The sequence below is a fragment of the Gracilinanus agilis genome, chromosome 3 (assembly GCF_016433145.1).
Source record: "Gracilinanus agilis isolate LMUSP501 chromosome 3, AgileGrace, whole genome shotgun sequence".
Taxonomy (NCBI): Eukaryota; Metazoa; Chordata; class Mammalia; order Didelphimorphia; family Didelphidae; genus Gracilinanus; species Gracilinanus agilis.
In genome coordinates this window covers 520,581,708-520,605,488 of record NC_058132.1, presented here as the reverse complement: position 1 = coordinate 520,605,488, position 23,781 = coordinate 520,581,708, and the positions used below count along the sequence as shown (strand labels likewise).

Genomic DNA, 23,781 nt, shown 5'->3' with positions numbered 1-23,781 from the left:
TTTCCTGAGGCATAAAAAGGAATCTTGAACTGCAGTGGATAATGATACCAGTTCTTAAATCCATGGTGGGTAATAACACAGAGTTTTCCTTTTGACCTTAGGTTTCCAAGACTGGTCCATTTCTTAGAAAATAGTCTCAGAGAAGCTAAGGGAATGATGATGGGGGCAGACCCAAAGAATTTATATTCATCATCATACATTTTTAGATTCATGCACTACACCTTTTTTCTAATACTAATATTTGCCATAGGCCAAAATATGTTTTAAAAAATGTTTTCAGTGATTTTTTCATACTAATGTCATGGGCTAAAAGAAAGATATTTTAGATTTCAAATATATATGATTGTGGGTATACTTATTGTCCAGAACAGTGATGGACAAACTATGGCCTGTGGAGCTACAGCTCCCTGAAATGTTCTATCCAGCCATAGGACATTATTCCTAATCTGACGAATACAATAAGTAGGATACAATACAATGAAACTTCAAAAGAGTTACCTTAGAAACAGACTGACAGATGAGAATTTCCTTTCCTTTGGCCCCCTCTTTAAAAAATTTGCCCATCACTGGTCTACAATGTAGATTCAGGTCCTTTACATATTTTAAAAATATCTTCCTTTAGAACACATTTCTAAAGATTAAGAGATTTTATTATAGATGTACCTAATCAAAACTAATTTTTTTCTTCTAAATCATACTTAGTTTTATTCCTTTTTTTTTTTTTTTAAACCCTTGTACTTCGGTGTATTGTCTCATAGGTGGAAGATTGGTAAGGGTGGGCAATGGGGGTCAAGTGACTTGCCCAGGGCCACACAGCTGGGAAGTGTCTGAGGCCGGGTTTGAACCTAGGACCTCCTGTCTCCAGGCCCGACTCTCACTCCACTGAGCTACCCAGCTGCCCTAGTTTTATTCCTTTTTTATGTTTCTTGTTTCTATTTTTAGATAGCCTACCAAGTTCCTCCTTATGTGGACAATAGCTATTTGTAGTTTAGTCATGACTCTTTGGGAATAAGAGGTTGCTATTTATTTATTTAGAATGCTTTAGTAAATCTATATCTCTAGAATGTTCAGAACTTCTCTTCTTGTTTGATAAATGATCTTAGAGTTAGCTAAAAGGTATTTGTACTACCACATTGTGTATTGAGTCTAAGAAACACTTCTAAGTTTATGCTGGCTTCCAGAATATCACTTTATCCCAATTCCTCTGTTTCTTCCCCATCTTCCCTTTCCCCTCACCCTCATCACAGTTCATTGGAGGAACTTTGAGGACTGATAAACCATAAACTTAGGTTACCAATTTCACTTTCATTCTCTGGAGTGGACTTTTTATGATTTTATCATTATATTATATCCATAGTACAGAAAGATATTTTCATATCAGAGTTCCATCATTTGGATAACAAAATATTTATTTTGGGGAGATAAATTTTTTTGGATGCTCTTTCTTATATCATTGCCACTTGCCTCCGACACTCCCATTCAATAGAGAAGTCCATTATGAAAAATATAATCAAGAAAACAAATTAATACCATGGCCATGTCTGAAAATGTATGCTCTATATCAGGGGTCGGCAACCATTTTGACCGTGAAAGCCATAAATGCCACATTTTTTAAAATGTAATTTCATGAGAGCCGTACAGTGCTCACAGTGAGCGCTCCTGTAACAGCGCCTGAAAAAAATTGACTTTATGGCTCCTGCAGAAAGAGCCATATCTGGCCCTCAAAAGAGCCAGATGCCAACCCCTGCTCTATATCATAACTCTAGTCCTCCACTTCTTAGAGAGAGAGAGACAGATAGCATGCTTTACCCTCTTCTCTGAAGACATGATTAGTCACTGCATAGATCAGAGTTGCAAAGTCTTTCATTGTTGCTTTTCTTTTTCATTATCGAGGTCATCATGTAAACTGCTCTTCTTCTTATTTCATTTTCCACAAATTCATAAAAAAGTCGAAGTTGTTCTTACTTCCTCACATTTGGCATGTCTTATATCATGATAATGTTCCATTATGTTCATAGACCACAATTTGTTTAATCATTCAGTAGTTAGGAAGTAAAATCTATTTTTATATATACTTTTTTCTTTGTCATTAACCTCCTTGGGGTGTATGTCTAATGGCTGCATCACTGGTCAGAGTATGTATAGTTTATTTTCTGCTGGGGTATTATTTACTATTGGGCAGCTATATGGAATAGTGGATAGAATTTTGGACTTGGAATTAGGGAGTCTTGAAGTAAAATCCTATCTCAAACCTTTTCTAGCCCTGTGACCCTAGGCAAATTATTTAACTTTGCTTAGACTTTTCATATCCACAAAATGGGGATAATAATAGTACTCACCTCACAGGTTGGGTGAGAGGGTCAATTAAGATAACATGTAAAGTGCTTTGAAAACTTTAATGTACAAAATAAATGCTAGCTATTGATATCATAACTTAAAATTATTTTCCACATCACTTGTTCAGATTTATAGCTCTACTAACAATTCAAATTGTGTTCTTGTCTCCTTCCAATATTAAGGGCATGGAGTAAAGCTTAATAGTTTGAATTTGCACCTCTTTTTTTGACCAGGATCACATAGCCAATATCTGTCAAAGGTAGGAACTGAGTCCAGGTTTGCTGACTTCAGTGCAAGCTCTTTATCCACTATGTTCTGCTGCTTTTCACAGTACTCTTTTTATTAGAGATTTGAAACATTTTTGTTTGATACTTCACATTGTTATTGATACATCTTGATAATTGGCTTTTGATTATTATCAAATCTTTTGACTTCTCATCTTTGCCAAATACATCTTAATCTCATGTATTTATATTGATTCCCTATATCTCAGACCATGAATATCTTTTAACCTTTATTTTAAATCTTATTATATTAATTTTGTTTGTGCAGAGGTTTTTGAATTTTATATAATGAAAGCTTTCCATTTTTCTTCTTTGATCACTTCTGTCTATTATTTAGTTAAAAATTCTCCCCTTAGATATATTTGTCCTTTCATTCTCTGCTAATTTTTTTATGATGGGACCCTTTATATTTAGATTGTGTGTACCTTTGCAGCTTATTGTGATAAAATAGGATACGTTTGATTTAAACCTAATTTTTGTTAAACTGTTTTTTAGTTTGTCATGGAGTCATGGCCAAATAGGAAGTCTTTACTCTAATATTAATTAAAAACTTACTAAAAACTAGGCTTATTAAAACTAGATTGGACTTATTAAAAACTAGGCTATTGTAAAGGGTCTTGCTTAGCCAATCTGTTCAATTTTTAGTAACTTTTTTTAGCTTCCACAAAATAGTATTGATAGTCATTGCTTTATCTTATAGCTTGAGATCTGGTAATGGTAGACTCATTTCATTCTTACTATTTTTTATTCTTTCCTTTAAGATTCTTGACCTTTATTGCTTTCAGATGAATTTTGTTATTACTTTGTTTCCAGGTTGCTACTATTTTGTCTAGATCCAAAAAGTTCTATATAATTTCCCATTCTTTTTTCCTTTCTTCTTTCTTTATCAATCCTTGGTATTTGTTATTATTGTTATTTTTCAGTTTTGTCTGACTCTTTGCGACTCTTCAGCATTTAAGCTTATTCAGTTCAGTTCAACTAGAAACCAAAAGTGTATACCTGTATATTTCTCTCATTTTTTTGTGTTCACATCTCTTATGGAATGTAGCATAAAGCACTTAAATGTCAGTGTATTATAGATAGCAGAGTAATCTGAATACTATTAGTAATCTGTGGTGATAGTATAAATTTGTACTCTTTCCTTAAACTAAGGCTGCATCAACATGCATAATTTGGTCATTGTTGTTGTTGTTGTTGTTGTTGTTTTTATAAACCCCTACCTTCTGTCTTAGAATCAATACTGTGTATTGGTTCCAAGGCAGAGTGATAAGGATTAGGCAATGGGGGTTAAGTGACTTGACCAGGATCACACAGCTAGGAAGTGTCTGAGGTCAGATTTGAACCTAGGACCTCCCATCTCTAGGCCTGGCTCTCAATCCACTGAGCCCCTGTTCATTGTTCTGATGGACTCTTCTAGTCATTTAGTCAAGCATAAGAACTGGTTATAGAGAAAACATGCCTCTTCACATGTAGTCTAGGTTAGCCATGTGACCATATATTCACTTCATTGTTCATTGTTACCCTGAGATTTCTGCCCTCTCAGTAAACTGCCTACCATTTTGAGTTTTTTAAGGTATATTTTTTCCTGCCAGCATGTTTATCATTTATTTATTTATTTATATTAAAGGCCAACAGGGTTAAGTGACTTTCCCAGGGTCACACAGCTAGAAAGTGTTTGAGGCTGGATTTAAACTCAGGTCTTCCTGTATGTCTATCATTTATATATGTATATCTATAGACATATATGTATCTCCATACTGATGAAAAGGAGCTAAGTGGTTGAATTTCTGAGTGTGTTTTTGGCTTCAAGACTAAATCTTTCTATATAACTAAAAGACTGTATGTGTTTATGACTATATGTAGAGATAATTGTTATCGGGAATAATACTTTAAATTTTAGTGGTAAAATATTACTTTGGAACTCATATGCAGTAGCAGTATGCAAATCATTATGGTAATACTTTTCATTTTCAATTGTTGCCCTTATAAACTTGGCCCAATATTGCCATTTTTTTAGACCATGTGATAGCACATTAATAACTTTTTTGGGGGGTTTACTTAAATATGAAATAATTTTTGACATACTTAATATTAAAGTCTCTGTTAAGATTATGAATTTTATAGCTTACAGAAAACACATCTCCTTAATAAAGGGAATTCTAAAACTGTTTAGTTATTTTGCTTATGCCCTTTCTAAAATAAATCAGACATCATTGACTATTCTTAAGGTCCCAGAATATGCAGAGTATTCTTCATAAATACATTTTTAGCATTCTCAAATGCCTGACTGCAGCTCACATTGCCTCTTGCATAAAAATGGAAGAATCATATTCAGCAATGCTCATCACTGATATTCCAATAACTCTGAGATCAGTGCTCATCAACTGACCAGTACACTAGGACTGCCTTCTTGGTAGTCTACATTATTTCCAGAACCAGTGGTAGTCAGGTGAAGACATATCAAGGAATGGGTCATCAGGCGGGAAGGTGTCCATCTAGGGAATCTGGCTTGTGCTATGTGACATATTTTGTGACTCCCTTGAAACCAGAAATATGTCCTTAATGAACTCTGTTATAGGGAGGTGGTGTAGGCTTTAAGACTATCTTCTCTCTTATCTTTTTGCTGTATGTATAATTTTCTTTTCTCCCTATATATTGTTCCTTTTTACCCCTGCCTTTCTTTCCTTAATAACAAATTTTCTCAGTAAATGCCCTCCTTCTTTAGGTGCACTCTGACACATTTGCAAATGAAAATGATGAAATAAACAGATGTAGATCAATATTTCCTAAATCATATTTGAGGAGTTCTCATTGTAAATCTAGCAGATGTCTATATTCTTGGGACAAAAGTTAGTTCTGAAGGCAGAGTGAGAAATGGATGACTGATGTGAAACTAGGTTCAGAAACAAAGGGGAAATAGAGGAAATCAGAGATACAAATGAGTGGCACTGAAGATGATAACATGCATAGTAAAGAATTAAAGATACCAGTACAATTATTGACTTTTCTAATGTTGTCTTCAGATCCATGTGCTAAGAATGTATAAACAATGAGAGGGTAGGACTACTAGATTGTTCTCTGTCACCTTTGCCTAGCTGTGGCCATCCCTGACTAAGAATTTTTACCAATCCTTTGGTCTTTTGAATAGAAGTAGCAGCCATAATTCAGGAAGTAAGGAAGAACTATGGGGCTAAGCTAACAGACTCGGGATAAAATGGACTGACTGATGTTGCATCAAGTTTGACATTATAATGGGACATTTGAAAAGATCCCAAGTGACAGTGTACATTGTGATATTGTGAAATTAGAGAGATACAGCTCATTATGAATTGTGAGGAAAAAGAGAAGTCATATTTAAAAATTCATCAGCTACTATGTGTCGGGGAAAGGACAATCCTTAGGATGTAATCAAATGACAGAAGCGTCCTGGATCAGAGAAAGTTTAGGGTACAACATTCTAGAATTCCAAAGTTTCTCTCTGAAATGTATATGACCTCTGAAGGTCCATTCCAACTCTAAGATTCTATTCCATTATTTTAATAGGAATTGACGTTAGACTTACTGGATGGTAACTTCCAGCATCTCTTCTCTTCCTCTTGTGAAGATCAGTACTGCATTTGCTTTTTTCCAATATTCTGGTACCTCCCCAGTTCTTCATGACTTTTCAAAAATAAATATTTATGGTTCGGTAAGTTTATTAGCAAATTCCCTTAACACTTTAGGATGCATGTTTCTTGGTTCTACTGACATTTATATGTTTAAAATTACCCCAAGTCTATTCATCTGCTTCTACCTTTCCAATTAATTATCTTTTCTTTTTTTTTTCCTGGTCAGTGGGCAAAAAACTGGATTTCCATTTCTTCCTATTTCTCTGTTAAAAAGTGAATAAAAAGGAAAAAAGTCCTCAGTTTCCCCTTTTAGTTATTGTTACCTTTTCTTCATAGAAGTTTTAATGTCTTGTGGTTTTCTGTTTTCTTTACCTTTTTCTTTCCATTTTATACTTCCTTCTCAGTATTTCTTGTTCTTTTGTGTACTCTTGAAAAGGCATGTCTATTCTTATTTGATTTTGATTTCTTAAAAGATAGTACAACTTGTTCTACACTTGTGACTTTCTTTAGGTTTCCTGATTCATTAGTTTGTCTTCTTGATGTCTAGTACCATTTTCTCACCAATTCCTTTTCTTATAAAGGTACATTCAGGGAGCCTGGAAACTTTTAATACCAGGCTTTTCTAATTTAATTGCAAAGTATGTAATGCTATTTTGCTACTATCTATGCTATAAAAATGTCTTTCATTTATTCATTATCTTTCTTTCCTTCCTCTTCTGTGAATCCTCTTCTCCACCTTCTCCCAGAGCCTGTCTTTCTTTCCCTCAATACTTGGTAGAGAAATATTTGATCCTAGATTGGTGCTGAAGAAATTATGTTGACTTAACATTTAGCTACATAAGTTAGCACTTGGGACTTCAGAATAAAATTTTTAGGTCTGATTAGTTTAAGAGTTGGTTCAAAAATTTGCATTTTCTTTCCTCACAACTCCAATATCTCTAGAAAGACTTTTATTCCTATAGATACTTTTAATTTTTCTCACCAGAGTTTTACATTCATTGCCAAAGTATGTCTATGGTTTTAAGCACTTCTAACTTAGATGTGTGGGTATATATACATATAGATACCTAAATATAGACTGATATATTTTATATGTATATATGTTTGTCTCTCTCCTGGAGAGGAGAATAATATGTATATATGTATACACATGTGTATTTATACACACATATATAAATACTATACATGTATATAGAGAAATATGGAAATTACCTTCTATTAAATATATTAGCTATTTAATAAAAGAGAAATTATATCTCAGAAAGAAAATAATGGTGGATAGCAAGATATAATTTTGATTCCCTTTGATTTAATTGTAATACCTTAGATAAATCTCTTAATACACCTGTGACTGTTTCCAAAATATAGATAACATTTGCTCCATACATCAAAAATTGATTGAAATATAAAATGCTTTGAAATGAAAATATACTTATGATATTCAAGCATATTTTAAAATAATTAAATTACATTACATTAAAAAATTTAAAATAATTTAAGCCTTTTCCTGAATTACTTGCCTTTCAATTAGATACAAGCTAACAAATTTTCAGTTAAACAATGAAAGAAATAATTCTGTATTTTAGGGGGAAATTGGATGGTTTTAGCTGAATGGATATTCTTTCCTCCTTTTCCTTTTGAATATTTTATATATTTTGACATTTTCATATCTCAGTAAATGAAATTTAGCAAAAGCAAAAAAATACTTTATGGATTCAACTAGGCCAATTCTGTTGATTACTATTGTGTTTCAAATTTGAAAACTCTTGTATTGCTCAAGGGATATTTAAAAACAAACAAATACTCTTACCATCTTGGAATTCATAGTAGTAGAGAGACAGTATTGAATAATATATGCAATATGCTTAAACTTTCAGAAAATAAATTTCAGAATATTCTTTAGGAAAACTACATGTGACATAGTTCCTAATGACTAAGAAATAAATGATTATGGAAGAATGAAATTTGGAGTAACCACTTGAATAATATTAAGGAACAAAGCTGGCACAAGGTACTTGGGCATCCTGGTCAGGGGTCAAAAATGACATCCATCAGTGTCTAAAAAATTGTACTTCCTGTATACCAGAGACTTTGAACATTCACATTAGTACAAGTGATAACCTACCACAAAATAAATACCTATTTATCATAAGGTGCAGCATTTTCTACCATTAAAACTAGGTTAATTTACAAAATTTAATATTAATCCATGTTCTTAATTGTACTCTTTACATTTTATGCCTAAGAGGAGTTGCCTATTGGTCTATCCCTATTTTCAATTGTATTAATGAGGAAGAAATGAGGAGGATTCCGCTAAAGAAGCTGATGTGGCTGCACAGAGACCTTTAAGTCCAGTTTTAAGAAAGACATGCTTACAGCCTCAGACACTTCCCAGCTGTGTGACCCTAGGCAAGTCACTTGACCCCCATTGCCCACCCTTACCACTCTTCCACCTAGGAGCCAATACACAGAAGTTAAGGGTTTAAAAAAAAAGAAATGCTTTAAAGATAGAATTGGTACATAATCAAAGGCTTTTAGGATAGTACAGGAATGGTAGATAGAGAATAGCACAAAGTGCTTAAAGGTCAGAGGAAGCTTAGATTTAAAAAAAATGTTAATGCAAAGAGTAATTTTTTAAAAAAAATTTTGCTTAGAATAAAAAACAAGGTAAGAAAACTCAGGGTTTAGAGAGATGATAGATTGTGAAAAAATAGACTTTTAAAAATATTATGTGACATTGAGACAGAGGACATTTTGTTCTTGTCTTCTCTACTAGGGAAAATGACTCTCACAATAGAATAGGTAGAACACATATTTAAAAAATGATATTAAAGTCTATGGTAGTGGGAAAGAGACAGACAGAAAAGACAGAGAGATAGAGAAACACAGGGAGAAATTCTAGATGCTTTGAATAAGTTCAGGACTATAATCCTAGACAAATTCCATCTTGGAGTATTGAAAGAACTTTTGTATATAATTTTTTGTAAAATCATATAGTCGGGGAGAGATGTCAAAAGGCTTGAAAACAGGGGAAATGTTGTCTTGCTTTCCAAAAAAATGTGATTCTGGAAACTATACCCCACTGAACATGGTGTATTGATCACTGACAGAATTCTAAAACAAATCCTTAAAATGATTGTGAATGTTTAGAAAAGAATTGGCTTAAGAGTCTACATAAGTTCAATTAAAATAAGTATAAGATTAAGTCTTTGTGCTTTTATTTTCTCCTCTCTAAAGTGAAGCAATTGAACTAATTGCTTACACTGTGCCATGTAGTGTGTGTGTGTGTGTGTGTGTGTGTGTGTGTGTGTGTGTGTGTGTGTCCTTTTAAGTTTTCAACAAAACCATCCATCTGAATTACTTTTACGTACAATTATAAATCTAAACCTGGGAGAGAAGCACTCTAGAGGCCGTGAAACCAATCCTCTCATTTTATAATAGAGGAAACTGAAGCTCATAGAGTTCCATTAAGTGATTTGCTCCAGGTCACGAAGTAGAGTATAAAAAGCAGGGTTTGAACCCAGGTCTCCTATTCCAATCAGTGCTGTTTGTTAGGAGTGTCAGTGAGGGATACTTTTATGGTCTGAATACTTGCCTGACTTTAAACTTTTTTTGGAAATTAACACTTTAAAACTTTCTAGGAATTAATTTAATATAAGCAAGTTAATATCATTTAGTACTGTATAACTATAAAGCAGCTAGGTGATAGAAGTGGATAGAGTAGTGGGCTTGGGGTCAGGAAGACCCAAGTTCAAGTTAGGTCTTAGGCACTATGTGTGACTCTGGACAAATCACTTAACCCTGTTTGTCTCAGTTTCCTCATCTGTAAAATGAGTTGGAGAAGGAAATGGAAAACTAGTATTCAAGAAAATCCCAAATTGGAGACATGAGTCATATCTGACTGAAACAACTGGACAACGACTGTATTCATCTTTGCTATTTTAAATTTTTTGTCAATTTAAAACCGTGATATGTGGGTCTGAGACATCTTTGATTATTTCTACTTATATTTACTTTGGTCATAGTTTCTTCCCATATTTTTTAACCTTTAGTTGATGTCCTTGGTTTATTTTATTTTATTTTTTTCATTTTTCTACTGTTGTCTACAAGATTTTGAGCCAAGATACTTTTATATGAGAAAGAGTCCACCTATATGATTCATTATATTGATGTTGTTACAAAATCTAGAAACTATTGAGTTATACGTATGATAGCTAGGGATTATCAGGAGCTATGGAGCAATTAGATTCGTTTTACATAAAATACATTTTTTTAAACCCTTACCTTCCATCTTAGAATCAGTACTCTGTATTGGTTCTAAGACAGAAGAGTGGTAAGAGCTAGGCAAATGGAGTTAAATGACTTGCCCAGGGTCACACAGCTAGGAAGTGTCTGAGGCCAGATTTGAACCTAGGACCTCCTGTCTCTAGGCCTGGCTCTCAATCCACTGAGCTACCCAGCTGCCCCTGAAATACATTTTTTACAATCTAAAAAAGCAACTAATCTAATGTGAGGAATTTTGCCTCTTGGATTTTTCAAGCTTTCTTCCTTAATACTTTATGAAGGACCTTTTCTACTTTGTTAGTTGCATTTCACTACTTTTCTAATAAGTACCAAGTAGAAGAATAGCCCTTTTTCTGACAACATGCAGGATTAGTAGTCAGAATATGATAGTGACCCAATATTTTCAAAGAGAATAAAGTAAAAACTTGTGCCAGTGGCTTAGCAGAACATTAGTTTCATCTTTTATTTCAAGAGGCCTATTTAATCAGTAGATAATTAAAATAATGATGTTAAATTATGTTTGAAATAAAAGAAACCAGCTTAAAATATTCAGAAAATCCTAGTGTTCCATTTTTTGCATATGTATATGTAGGCATATCTTGTTTTATATTTTTGTTATGCATTTACACTTGTTTCATCATAGCTATTTGCATGTATATCAGAGCTCTACTCTTTTGTCACTTTGTGGTAGGAAGGTGAGCCAGGGATTTTAAATGATCACAAACTTTTTCAATTCTTGGAAATCTGCATAGTCTTTGACTATCACTATAGACTGCTTCTAAGGCCCAACTTAAATAAATTATAGCTTTTTGCCTGGTTGGCTTCAGGTGGGAAATTCTAGCCACCATCACTCAGTGATTATCTACAGAAGTCATAGAAGTATGTTTGGTGCAATCTTTGTGGAAGGAGATCCACATCAGTAGATCTTAAAATTTTTGGAGGAAGAATGTGACTCCATATCATTTTTACTCTGATGAGTTGTCATGGAGGGTGGGTGACTCTGTGTCTTAAAGGCTATGCCAAATGGAGTTAAAGCTCCAGAAGCTCCTATAAGTCTAGAAAGACTTTGAGTCTAGGACTGGTGATGGACTTTATGCCATTAATCCCAGGACCTGGTAAATTCTGAGAGTATCACAGATTAGAGCTTGAAGGGACTTTGGAGAACATATAGTCCAATTCTCTTATTTTACAGGTGAAGAAACTGAATCTTAGGGAAGTTGCACGGGGTCAGGTACCTAAGAAGTATTAGAATTATAGTTTAAATCTGGGTCTTCCTGACTCCATATCCAGGATGCTACCCACTAACTATATTGTTTCTTCACCAGGCAGTCAACCACCAAATGATGAATTATTTTGTTTACAGCAACTCATGAAAGCATCTCAAAGCATAGTTTCATGAGTTATAGATTTGATCTGCAACAGTGGAAGAAGTACATACATCAATGAAATCATGGATCTTTGAAGTATTTGCATCATAGGTCACCGATTCTAGAAAGGCTAGGATAGTCTCTTACCTAAACTTTGCATCTCCTCTAATGCCCAACACAGCATTATGTGAATAGTAAATGGTTACTGTTTTTTTTTTTAAACTTGTTGAATTAAATGTAATATTATGTAATTTTTATCCTAAAATCTGAAGTGAAATGAATTCAGGAAGCATTTATTAAGCACCTATTTTGTGTCAGGCTCTGTGATAATTGCTAATGTTACAGAGAAAGAAATACAGTAAAAAAAATAGTCCCTGTCCATAGGGATTTTACAGTAGAATAGGGGGAGACATCATGCAAACACCTGTGTAAAACAAAATATGGACAGGATAAACTGGAGATAACTTCAGAAGGAAGCATTAAGGAGTACTGGGGATGACTTTTTGTAGAGAGTAGGATTTTAGTTGTCATTTGAGGGAAGCCAGGGAGGTCAGGAGGTGGAAATGAGTAAGCATAAAAGATAGCCAGTGAAAATACATAGAGTGGAAAATTGAGTATTTTGTGTGAGGAATAGCAAGGAGGCCAGTTGGATCAGAGTACGTGGAAGGGAATAAGATGTAAGAAAAATGGAAAGGTAAGAAGAAGTCATATTATTAAGGGCTTTAAAAGCCAAAAAACATAGTCGATCTTGGAGATAATAGGGAAATGCTAGAGATTACTGAATATGCGAAGGACATGGTCAGACCTGCTCTTTAGGAACATCGCTCTGTTGGCTGTGTAGGGAAAGAATTAAGGAACAGATATCAACCAGAAGCCCAACCAGAAAAGAGGTAACGAGAGCCTGAACCAGAATGATGGCTCTGAGTGGAGAGAAGGGGATAGATATGAAGAGATGTTTGAAGGTAGAAGTGGCAGGACTTGACAACAGACTGGATGTGGAAGTGGTGAGAGAGAGTGAGGAGTTAAGGAGGACCTCAAGGTTGCAAGCCTGGGGATCTTGGATATGACAGTACTCTTTGATGGTAATAGGGAAGTTAAGGAATTGGAACTTGGATCTACGTAAGCAGTTTATTTTATTCCCCCACTTCCTTTTTTCCACTTCCTATCTATGTCAAAATAGAAGAATCAGTCCCTCTGAGCTTATCACCATGCCTGCAACTTAGTAAATGTTTAATAAATGCTTATTGACTGAATTTAATTTTGAAAAATCAAAATGCAACGTAACAGTTCAGTATGAAGAGATGGGCCTTGAAGTTTTTATGACTTGAGAATATGACTATTAGATACTTACTAAATGTAAAGAAGTATATTTCATAGCTAATGCTAGTCTACACCTATTAAAGATGTGAATGATTTAGAAATGAAGCATTCAGTCATACTCTTGCTTTCTAGCACTTCTAGTAGCAATAATAGAGCTGAAGTATATCAAAAATACTTTTGTGTTTATGGAAAATTTTTTACTTTCTTAGGTACAACTATACTTCTTTCCATACACTGAAGAATTATTTTTGAATCATAAGTGCAGTCAAATAGTATTAGCATGCAGTAGAGCTTTATGGAAATAGGACTGAGGCAATTGAACTATAGCATTTCTTTATTTTTCAAATGCAAATGAGACATTAAATATTTTCTAACATAACAGCATAGTAAATTTAATATTCCTTTAATGTGATTAAATTTAACAAACACATATTAAGTACCTATTTATGTACAGACACTTGAAGGGATAAGATGATAAGTGATACCACCTCTGCTCCCATAGAGTTTTCAGCTTAGTTGGGGCATTTAACATGTACACAAATGACCATAATGTAAAATGCATAAGAAAAGTTTAAACAAAGTTCTCTGGAAATTTGAGGAGGGAAAGATAGCTTCTGGACTGAGGGCTTCATGAAAACTTCAGATATGTCATGTAGCAAGATGACATTTGAGCTAGGCATCAAAAGGTAGAGTAGATTGAAGGTGGTTAGGAGAGTGTGAGGGCACAAAACAATGGTTCAGAGGTGGGAAGGCATGGGATGTGGGCTGTATTACACCTTATTGTATTAATGATAATATTTTCTATTGTACTTTATAATTTAGCACCCTGGGCAAGCATTTAAACTCTCAAAGATTCAGCTTCTTACCTGTAAAATTATGACTCACATTTCTTTGTGCTTCCTAAAGATTAAGTCTCACCATGTCATTCTTCTGCTCAAGAATGTAAGAGTTAAATTAATGTCTGATACTTTAAGTATTATTTTTATAAAATTTATTATCTGACCAAACAGAACCACATGACTAAGTTTTTCTACCTGCTCAAAAATCCCTGCTCCACTAAATCCGTGAACAGGAAGACAAGAGAGTGAGAGACAGAACTCTACAGAATTTATATTCTGTCTACGTCAGCATGTAATGACAGGAAGAGAATGGGGTGCTGGGAATTATAGTTTTGCTGAGGATCGTAGTTTTTAGAGTAACAGATTCATATTACACAAGGATAAAATACAAATTCTTCAGTTTAGTCTTTAAAGCCTTTCACAGTCGGCTTCGACATTTCCAGACTAATTTCACCTTATTCTTCTTTCTCCTTTCAGAACTCCACATTTTTAGCCAAATAGTCTTACAATTTCCCTCAAATTTGGCATTTTACCTCCTGCCTCTGTGACTTTGTGCACTGGCTCTCCTTAACGCCTTGAATGCCCACCCTCCTAATCTCTACCTCCCACAATTCCTCCTTTCATTTTAGAATCATATCCTGACATGTCTTATAGAAAGTCTTTCTTGATGCTTTTGGCTGTTAGTGCCCTCTTGTCCTCAAATTGGATTGATTATATTTATCTGTTTACATGTATCTCCCCAGGAGAATGAAAGCTCCTTAAGGGCAAACTTGTGTTATCTTATATTCTAATATCTAGTATAGTACTTTGTACATAGTAGGGATTTAATACTCCTTAGTCAATTTTGATTAATGAGTAGAATTTATTACCCCTTTTTAATAGTTTTTATCTTTTGTTTTGCTTCCTGTTTGCTCTTCACCTTTCTCCCCACAATTGGCTTTTTCACCAGACTTACTCTATTTCTGTTATCATTCTCCTTTTCTACATTGTTTTTTCCTTTTCAACAGATACCAAGTAAATGGTACTTGATTCCACTTGGTTTTTTCATTTACATCTTTAAATATTAGGTATATAAAAATTTTAATTCTCATGTAATTTATTTATGAATTAGATCATTGCCATTCCTTGCATTTTGTCAAAAAACTGCAACTTTTCCAAGGAGAATACCAGTTACAGAAAATAGAACACTCAGTTTCTTCCATGTAATATTGGATATGTTTTAGCTCTTGTGTACATTTTTCATTTATATTACTATAATGTGTTACTTTTTTATATTCTTGGACTTTAAAATAAAATGTACATAATGGCCTTTTTTTACCATGATTTCATTGGAAACTCCTCTTAGTAATTTAGATAGCAGCTATTCCACATTTCATTTTGCATTAATTTTCTATGCATAAATTTATATAAATTCTACACAGGGGAATCACCTAACGCATTGGTGGTAATACTCAGATCCTTTTAATATTTTGAGAGGCAGCAATATAACACCTAGGCTCTCTGTCAACCTGTTTTTTCTTACTTTTGGTCCTTGACTAGTCTGCCTTTTTCTTGATCTTGCATATCCTTAATTATAAGTAACATATCAGAGCTTATCTATATGTATTCTGTCTTGTCCTTTGAATCACCTGCATTTTGGACTCTCCAAAGATTTTAGTGTTCAATCATTAGTAAGATCTCCTTAAAGAGATGTTTTTTTGTTGCAAGGAGCAGTTTGGGAACATTGAAAATATTGCAAATATTCCCAAATGCTGTCTTTCCTAATTTTATTTACTTCCTCAATTCTAAACACAGTTTGTTGTCCATTGGTGTAGTGGTTGTCTAAGCTTTTGTCTGTGTTGTGTATTTAAATAGATATGTGAATATGTGTGTCCATATGCAAATAAATTAAATGGGCTACTTGTGTAGCAATAGGTCATAATCTGGGCAATGTATTTTTTTAAACACTTAATTTTTATGGTGCGATTAGTTAAATCTCAAATTATTGTGAATTTAACTGTTTTAAGCATTCTGTGTATTTAGCATAGCATCATTTTCAAATAGGGCATTTGGAGACCCTTATCATTAATTGAGAAAGCCTCCTTAGCTATTCTAATTATGAAATAAACAAATCTGTAGGAGAAAGAGCCCCTGTGTGATGTAATGATGCTCTTGGTGGGATTTACAATTATCAACAAAGACCTATGGAAGGGGCTGCTCTGTAACATTGAAAATGATTCTAAGGTATAAGGGTCTAGAGAATGTCTGTGTATTGCTGAAGACTATAAGTAAGCATTCCTTGTCTCCTTAGTTCTTTGCTGAAGTCATTAAATATGCTTTTCTTAGATATCTTAAGCTATTTTAGCAGCCACAAAATCAATTAACTGCCATCTTTATTATTATTCTGATTTAGAAGCTGATCATCCCCTTCAGTTATTGTTAGTATTTCTGGCTTAATGGACTTTTTGGTTAATGAATAATTTAGTTTTTGATGGGAAATACCAGTTAATCGAACTTTAGTTGGTGGTTTCAGGTCTTTTTATTTTTTGGTGGTCTCAGTTCTGAGGTTTGGTAAGAACCATTTTCTTGGTATAATACACCGCTGTAATTCAACAGATAAATGTCAGAAACATACAAGTAAAAAGGTTGAGAAGGTAAGAAGCTTACTGCTGCTTCTGCCAAAAAGATGGTTTATCTCCTTAAAGAGGCTTTTATGTCTCAACACTTAGAAGATGAATTCCCCTCCAATCTGTAGCTCTTCAGAAACAGTAGAAGTTCTCTTTATGTGAAGCAGGAGCTTGCATGTTGGAAAGTGCCTGTGGATTTATGGGATTTACACTGATTTGTAAATTAGGGGAAATAAGTACAGTACTGATGATTAAAGTTTATGGACTGTTAGAACATGTTCTACTAACAATGTGCTGGTAAATAAGTTTAGTATTCCTCACTTTCAGTTTAAAATTATGAAGTTATCGTGACTAAAATACTTTTTTCTCTGAAAATGGAAGCAAAAAAGTGAAACTTCTGGAAGCCTATCCTTTGCTAATGTGTCTAGCAATTTTCTTTGTATACCAAATGACATTTTCTCATAGAAATTTTTGTAAAACATTGCCACTTATGTTATAGAGACTCAGGTATTTTTCTCTTTGTAGCTTCAGGAGCATTATCAAAATTAACACATGGACTGAAAGATGAATCACTGGCTTACATTTATCATTGCCAGAATCATTACTTTTGTCCGATTGGATTTGAAGCGACACCAGTTAAAGCTAATAAAGCATACAGGTAAGCATTACTAATGTGAATTCTTCATTGGGGATCATGCTTCTTTTGCAGAAAGCTGTCTGTTTTTTGGTTTAGTTCTATAGCAACTGGCTAAGTGCTCAAAACAGTGCCAAGTTTTGTTTTTGATTACACATTGATTGCTATTTAATCTATTTATAATTTTTTTCAATTTCCTTTTGTCTGCTTTTAATTGGAAAAAAAACCTTAACTGGAAAAAATAATCTTGAAAGGATTCTCTGGGGAAACTTCAAAACAAAAGTACCTCAGACGACTCAGAAACCACCTCCAAAGAGTTTATCAACAAGGAAAAGTTAGGCATGTCAGACCTAGTTCTTATGTTTTAACTACAGAGAAATGGATTTTTTATGATAGATTGAAGTGATATGCTTGCGTAGTTAAGAGAACCAGTGAAATATTAGGTTATGGATTTTGGCTGAGGAAGGAGGACAAAAGTCATTGATAAGGAATCCTCTGGGAGTAGCATCCATTTGAATAAATTCATCATGGAGACATAATGTAATCTGAACTCTTTAGGGTTGATGGTAATGATTGGAAATAAACAGCAAGTAAATCCCAGACTGGGCTGAAGGATGAACTGCTTAAGTGGCTTGGTTATGGGAATAACATTTCTTGGGGAACATATCCATGACCACATATGCTTTTTGTTATCAAAATATACCCTCCTGAGGATGGCAGAATCTCTTCTTAAGAGAAGCAGGGAGTCACAGTTCACTTCTCAATGGGAAGTATTTGTTCAAGGTGAGGGGAAGAAGTCTTCATCCTAAAACAAATCCCTTTGCTGCCTATATTCTTTAATGGGAAGTTTCTGGCAATGACATGTGTTATTGAAATGCATCCTCAGCATTAACAAAAATATTGAGATGGGGTTTCCATTATTTCTATGATATATATATATATACAAAATATATATACATATATATATGTAATTTCACTTTATTTAATAGAATCTCCATCATTTATGACTGACTTTCCTTTTTGACCCTTTGCCCTTTAAGGGCTATTACTTCCATGACATTTTGTTAAACTTGCAGTCATCTTCAGTAAAAAATCACAAAGATGAATATGATATTTTCTTTTTTTTTTTCAGAGTCTGAGAGCTGGTATGTCTCAACTCTTCTAGTTCTAGTCTCATGATGAGATGAGACTAAATTTTATGCCAAATTTCCAGTATTTGTCAGACATTTTACAGTGCCTAAATTCTTACAGCTTTCTCAGTTTTTAGTGCTTACTGTAGTAGTATTTATATTTTTTCATTGGAACCAAATTATCATCTTGTTATAGTTAATGTAGACATCTCAAAGGAACTTAAGACTTACATTTTGAATAAGGCATTGGTGTATATTGTGTCCTGAGTTTATTCTAAATGTATTTTGTATTTATTAGCAGAAGTCATTTGTTGCAGCAAGAAGTAGAATATTGGATCTTAATAGGAGAGCCAAGTAGAAAACATCCTAGCATTCACTGTAAAAAGTAAGTTAACTTACTGTTGAATTATACTTAACTCTTTATCTGGGCCTGCCTGCAACTAAAGGAAAATATACAGTCTTTTGTATAAAATCCTATGTGAAAATATCATCTTGTGTGTATTATGCCATTTTTTTTATTTTAGGAAACTCAATTATTTACCCAGATTTTTGGATTTAAAAACACATTATTGTGAAGACCAATGCTTATAATATATTATGTCTTGTAATAATAAGGGAATAATCTGAAAAACTGAAGTATTGGCATGGTAAACCTCATTTAATTCAACGAACATTTTTGGACTCAATGTTTAAAGAGTTCTGGAACTAGAGTCAGGATACATAGGTTTAAATCCTATCTTTGCCACTTACTTCCTTAGTGACCTTGGGCATTTCACTTAGTATATCTGAGCCTCAGTTTCCTTATCTGTAAAACAATGGTATTGGAGTAGATGACTACTAAGGTCCTTTCCAACTCTCAATATGTAATCTTACATTTATTAAGCATCTGCTAAAGACACTCAGATAAAAAGGCAGAAATTAAATAGTTTCTGTCCTCAAAGAGTTTATATTCTAGTAATTGTTAACACTGTAGTAATTTATTTAAAAATTCATTAAAATTTTACACTAGTTGTTTAAAACTTCTACTTTTCTTTTTAACTCTAGATGGGCAGATATTGTTGTTGACCTTAACACTCAAAATCCAGAATACCTCGATATTCGACACTTAGAAAGGGGATTACAGTACAGAAAAACAAAGAAGGTAAGACAAGATTCTGTCTGAAGATGCATTTGCCAACTAACCAAAAAATATCATGCAGGCTAAAAGACTTAGAGATTGTTAATTTTTCCCCCTAGTCCTTTAAAATATTGCTTAGCAAAAAAAAAAAAATAGGTAGTTAGAATGGGTGAGAAAAATACAAAATGCATGGGGAGAATTAAATGAGATATAAAGGATTTCTTCTTGTTTAGATAAGGGGGTAGAGAGAGCATCTAGAAAATGGAAGTATCATTGTGGTGGGCACTGTACTGCTCTGTGAAAGGAGTGTGGTTGAGAAGTGCTTTGGACCATTGATCAAACATAAAAAAGGCAATTAGTGGGAAGAGAGCCAAGAAAATGTGGGGGAATCTGAGAAGGGAATCGCACTTTTGAGGCAGGTAGGAGGAAAGAAAGGGGAATTACAGGGGGTTTTTAGAGTTTTAGTCAATCAGTCAGCCAACAACCATTTATTAAGTGCCTAGGCACTCTGACCACACAGTTAACCATGCCTGACTGGGTGGTATAGAGGATGTAGTGTTGGACAAAGTCAGGAAAGCCCGAGTTAAAATTCTGTCTTAGACACTCATGAGCTGTGTGATCTTAAGCAAGTCACTTAACCTCTCTGTGTCTCAGTTTCAATACTAACATCTGGGGGCAGCTAGGTAGCTCAGTGGATTGAGAGCCAGGCCTAGAGATGGGAGGTCCTAGGTTCAAATCTGACCTCAGACACTTCCCAGCTGTGTGACCCTGGGCAAGTCACTTGACCCCCATTGCCTACCCTTATTACTCTTCTGCTTTGGAGCCAATACACAGTATTGATTCCAAGGCGGAAGGTAAAGGTTTAAAAAAAAATACTTACATCTACCTCCCAGATATCCCAGGATCAAATGTGACAGCATTTATAAATTACTATAAGATGTATAAAATGAAAAATGATAAAGGCTGGTATAATAATATAAATTAGTATTTTAATTAAAGCCATGTTGATAGATAAAATCATTAGACCACGCGCTTGTAAGCATTCAAAACTGCCGCCTCCATACTGTCTCCTGTTTCCTGGAAGCCCTACTCGCCAAAGAGGCCACTCCCTCCTAACCCACGAGATTTAAGCGCTCCCCTGCGTCAAGACGTCGGAAACGGAAACCAGTTGGACCATGTTGGATCACGGGAAATGTAGTTTTGATACATTTCTCAAATTACTTTTTACAGATGTTATTGATATTATTAAATTTTATCAAAAGAGACATGCACCTTTGCCTATGTAATTTTCCTTTTTTTGTCTTAATAAAGTCCAAGCACTCAAAGACCCTATTTTGTCATTTACTATATTCCTTTTTGCATTAGCCTTTGTTTCTTTATGTATCTTACTTCATCTGTAGAGAGGCAGAAATACATAATGAATAGCAGTAAGATCTGTATTCAACTTCTGATTCTGACACATATTAGCTAAATAAGTGAGATGCTTAATCTTAGTGCTCCAGGAAAATTCCTGAAACCCTGAGTTGCTGATCTCCTCTCCCCTCAAAAAAAATCTTCTCTTCCAGTCTAGTAAAATGTAAATTCCCTGTGGGTTGGGACTGAATTTTATTTATCTTTTTCAGCACTTAGCATAGGAACTTGTATATTAGGTGCTCAGTATCTATTTGCTGAATTGAATATTTGTCTTCTAGGTAGGGGGGAATCTCCATTGCATCATAGCCTTTCAGAGACTTAATTGGCAAAGATTTGGCCTTTGGAACTTCCCATTTGGAAATATTCGACAAGAACTACAACCTCCAGCCCAAACACAGGGACTTGCCAAATCCGAGAGTGAAGACAATATCTCTAAGAAGCATCATGGGCGTCTGGGCCGATCTTTGAGTGCTAGTTTTCATCAGGAGTCAGCATGGAAGAAGATGTCCAGTATTAATGAAAGAAGAAACAGTGCCTATTTGGGTTATAATGATTATGATGGAAACAATTAAATGGGTTGGGTACTGCACAAATGTTTATGAAAACTTGAAGTAGGACATACAATAATAAGGAGTTTTACTAAGTTTGTGTTATGTATGAATAGATCTCATTGCGTGGGACAAAAAGCCTTGTAGTTTTTCAGTACCTAAGCTTGTGTATGATTGTGAGTACTGATTTAAATATGTGAAAAGATAAGCACAGAGTATTGTTCTTGTAAAATTAAAGTAAATAAGCAGTCAAAATAGAAAGCAATTTCTTTTTAAAAACCAAAACAAACTGTGATTGCTGTCTAAACAAATTAAAGTATATTTAATAATCAAAATATGAACTACTTAACCAAGCATGAAATTTTAAAATAATTTTTCTCAAAATGGTCATTGAAGATTATTCTGCTTTTAAGTTCAAAAGTAGGTCATCCTCCCTTTTAAAAAGTGTAGCTGATAGAGCTATCAGTGTCTAATTTTAGCTAAGATGTATATTGATAAAGGCTCATCTGAAATTGTCCAATGTGCTTTGGTAGTTCTCTATACAAGTATCAGTATCACTACCACCACACTTCTCGCTTGTTAATCTTTTTCAGAAATCCCAAAAAGGAGACATAAGTGAAACATCTTGGATGTAATTTAGTCCATTGACTCAGTATACTCTTGCTCTTATTGACTTGGGAAATTTCTGTAAAACATAGATTAGAATTCTGAATCCTATTATTAATCCATGAGGCTTATAGATTTTTTATTTAATTGGGGGGGGGGATGGGTTAGGTGTCTGAAAAGGCAAACTACTACATAGTTATTTGGAATGGGATCTCCTAGGACTTGACTGTTCTCACTATAGGATGGAGACATAAGTTAATATAAGCAAAGCATTAAGGAAACTTTAGGCCGCTCAGTGCAACTAGGCTCTTGTTTTAATTGTCAACTGATTCAATTTTACTCTAACTGTGAATCTGCTGCTGAGTCTCTGACTCTGATCCACATAATCAATTGACACATAAAGCAATTGTTTAAGACAAAAATGAAAGCCTGAGGTATGGATTTCACTTCATTCTCACGGGAGAAATTCTGAACCCTATGCCCATTGTTGCCAACTTGTAGAAGATGGGGTTTTCTTGCTCTTTTTTTTTTCAACGGTCTTTTGGGGGTACAAATACTTTCATTATTGCAAAGGGCAAGATTTGGCAATTAATCTAAAATGTACCACCCGTAAATGCTGATTCCTAGTTTTTTTTTTTCTTAAATTCCATGTCCATTATCCACTTGTGTATTCTGCAAATGAGAATATGGTAATAGAATGCTCATTTTTTTCTAAAGGGAACACTATGTTTAAATAAAAGGGGTTAGGATTTGTAAGTTGCTGATTTTGTTAATTAAGACTGGAACTTTTAGAAAACTTTGTTCAAATAAAGCTTTGTTTTTTACTTTTAGTCATGTGAATATTTGTGAACGTGGCCATTTATTATTCAATAATTCTAAAGTTTAGTTTATTAGTAAATACTTAGCTAGTCTGAGTCAAGAAGACCTGGTTACAAGTTCTGATACTGATATAAATTGGTTATGGCATGTTGAGCTAGTAACTTGACCTCTCAGTGCCCCAGGTAGATTTCTACAATCTTACATTTCAGAACATTTGCAGATTTATAATGGCACAAGGATTTTCTCACTTAGGAATTCCCTATACAGATGAAATCTGAGGTCTGAGGAAAATCACAACAATAATAATTTGTTCAATCATTTAAGTCCTTCTAACTAGTTTTGAGTTAAGATGAAGCTCTTTTATCATGTCACTACCAGGACTATCTAAAAGACTAAACATGTCTTAGGGGACATAATTAAATATGTGGTGTATCCTGGAACACGTTTCATAATCTGGCATAACTAATACATTTCTGCAGGACTTAATAAAATGGGATGATTAAAAAATATAATTTATTTCAACTGAGCAAAAATGAGGAAAAAATAAAAATAGCAGAGAAACTGAAACTAAAGAATAATTATAAATTACATTTATAAAGTACCGTACGGTTAAAATGTGCCTTATAATTTTTCATTCAATCATTACTATCCTATGAGGGCAAAGTATAATCCTTGGAATATCGTTGGTACTTAAATGCTTGATTGCAAGGACTTTTATACCTATTTCATAGATGAGAAATTATGATATGGCAATGATTAACTAGCTAATTAATGGAAGACCCTGGGCTTAAACTTAGTCTTACTGACCCCAAGCCTAGTTCTCTTTCCACTGTCCTAAGGATGTTCAATTTGCTACTGGTACTTAACCT

General features: G+C 34.1%; 1 protein-coding gene across 2 annotated transcripts in view; it reads left to right on the top strand.

The window, feature by feature from the left end:
• Positions 1-22,933, top strand: part of BIVM (basic, immunoglobulin-like variable motif containing) — a 43,361-nt gene extending 20,428 nt beyond the window's left edge. Inside the window, exons 7-10 of one of the 2 annotated variants that reach the window (XM_044670541.1) lie at positions 17,171-17,303; positions 18,711-18,794; positions 19,454-19,550; positions 21,218-22,933. In XM_044670541.1, the coding sequence (XP_044526476.1) occupies positions 17,171-17,303; positions 18,711-18,794; positions 19,454-19,550; positions 21,218-21,511 (608 nt within the window). In that variant the 3' untranslated portion in view covers positions 21,512-22,933. Of the gene's footprint in view, positions 1-17,170; positions 17,304-18,707; positions 18,795-19,453; positions 19,551-21,217 lie in introns of both variants that reach the window. The other variant, XM_044670540.1, reaches the window with a different exon arrangement.
• The last annotated feature ends 848 nt before the right edge of the window (positions 22,934-23,781 follow it).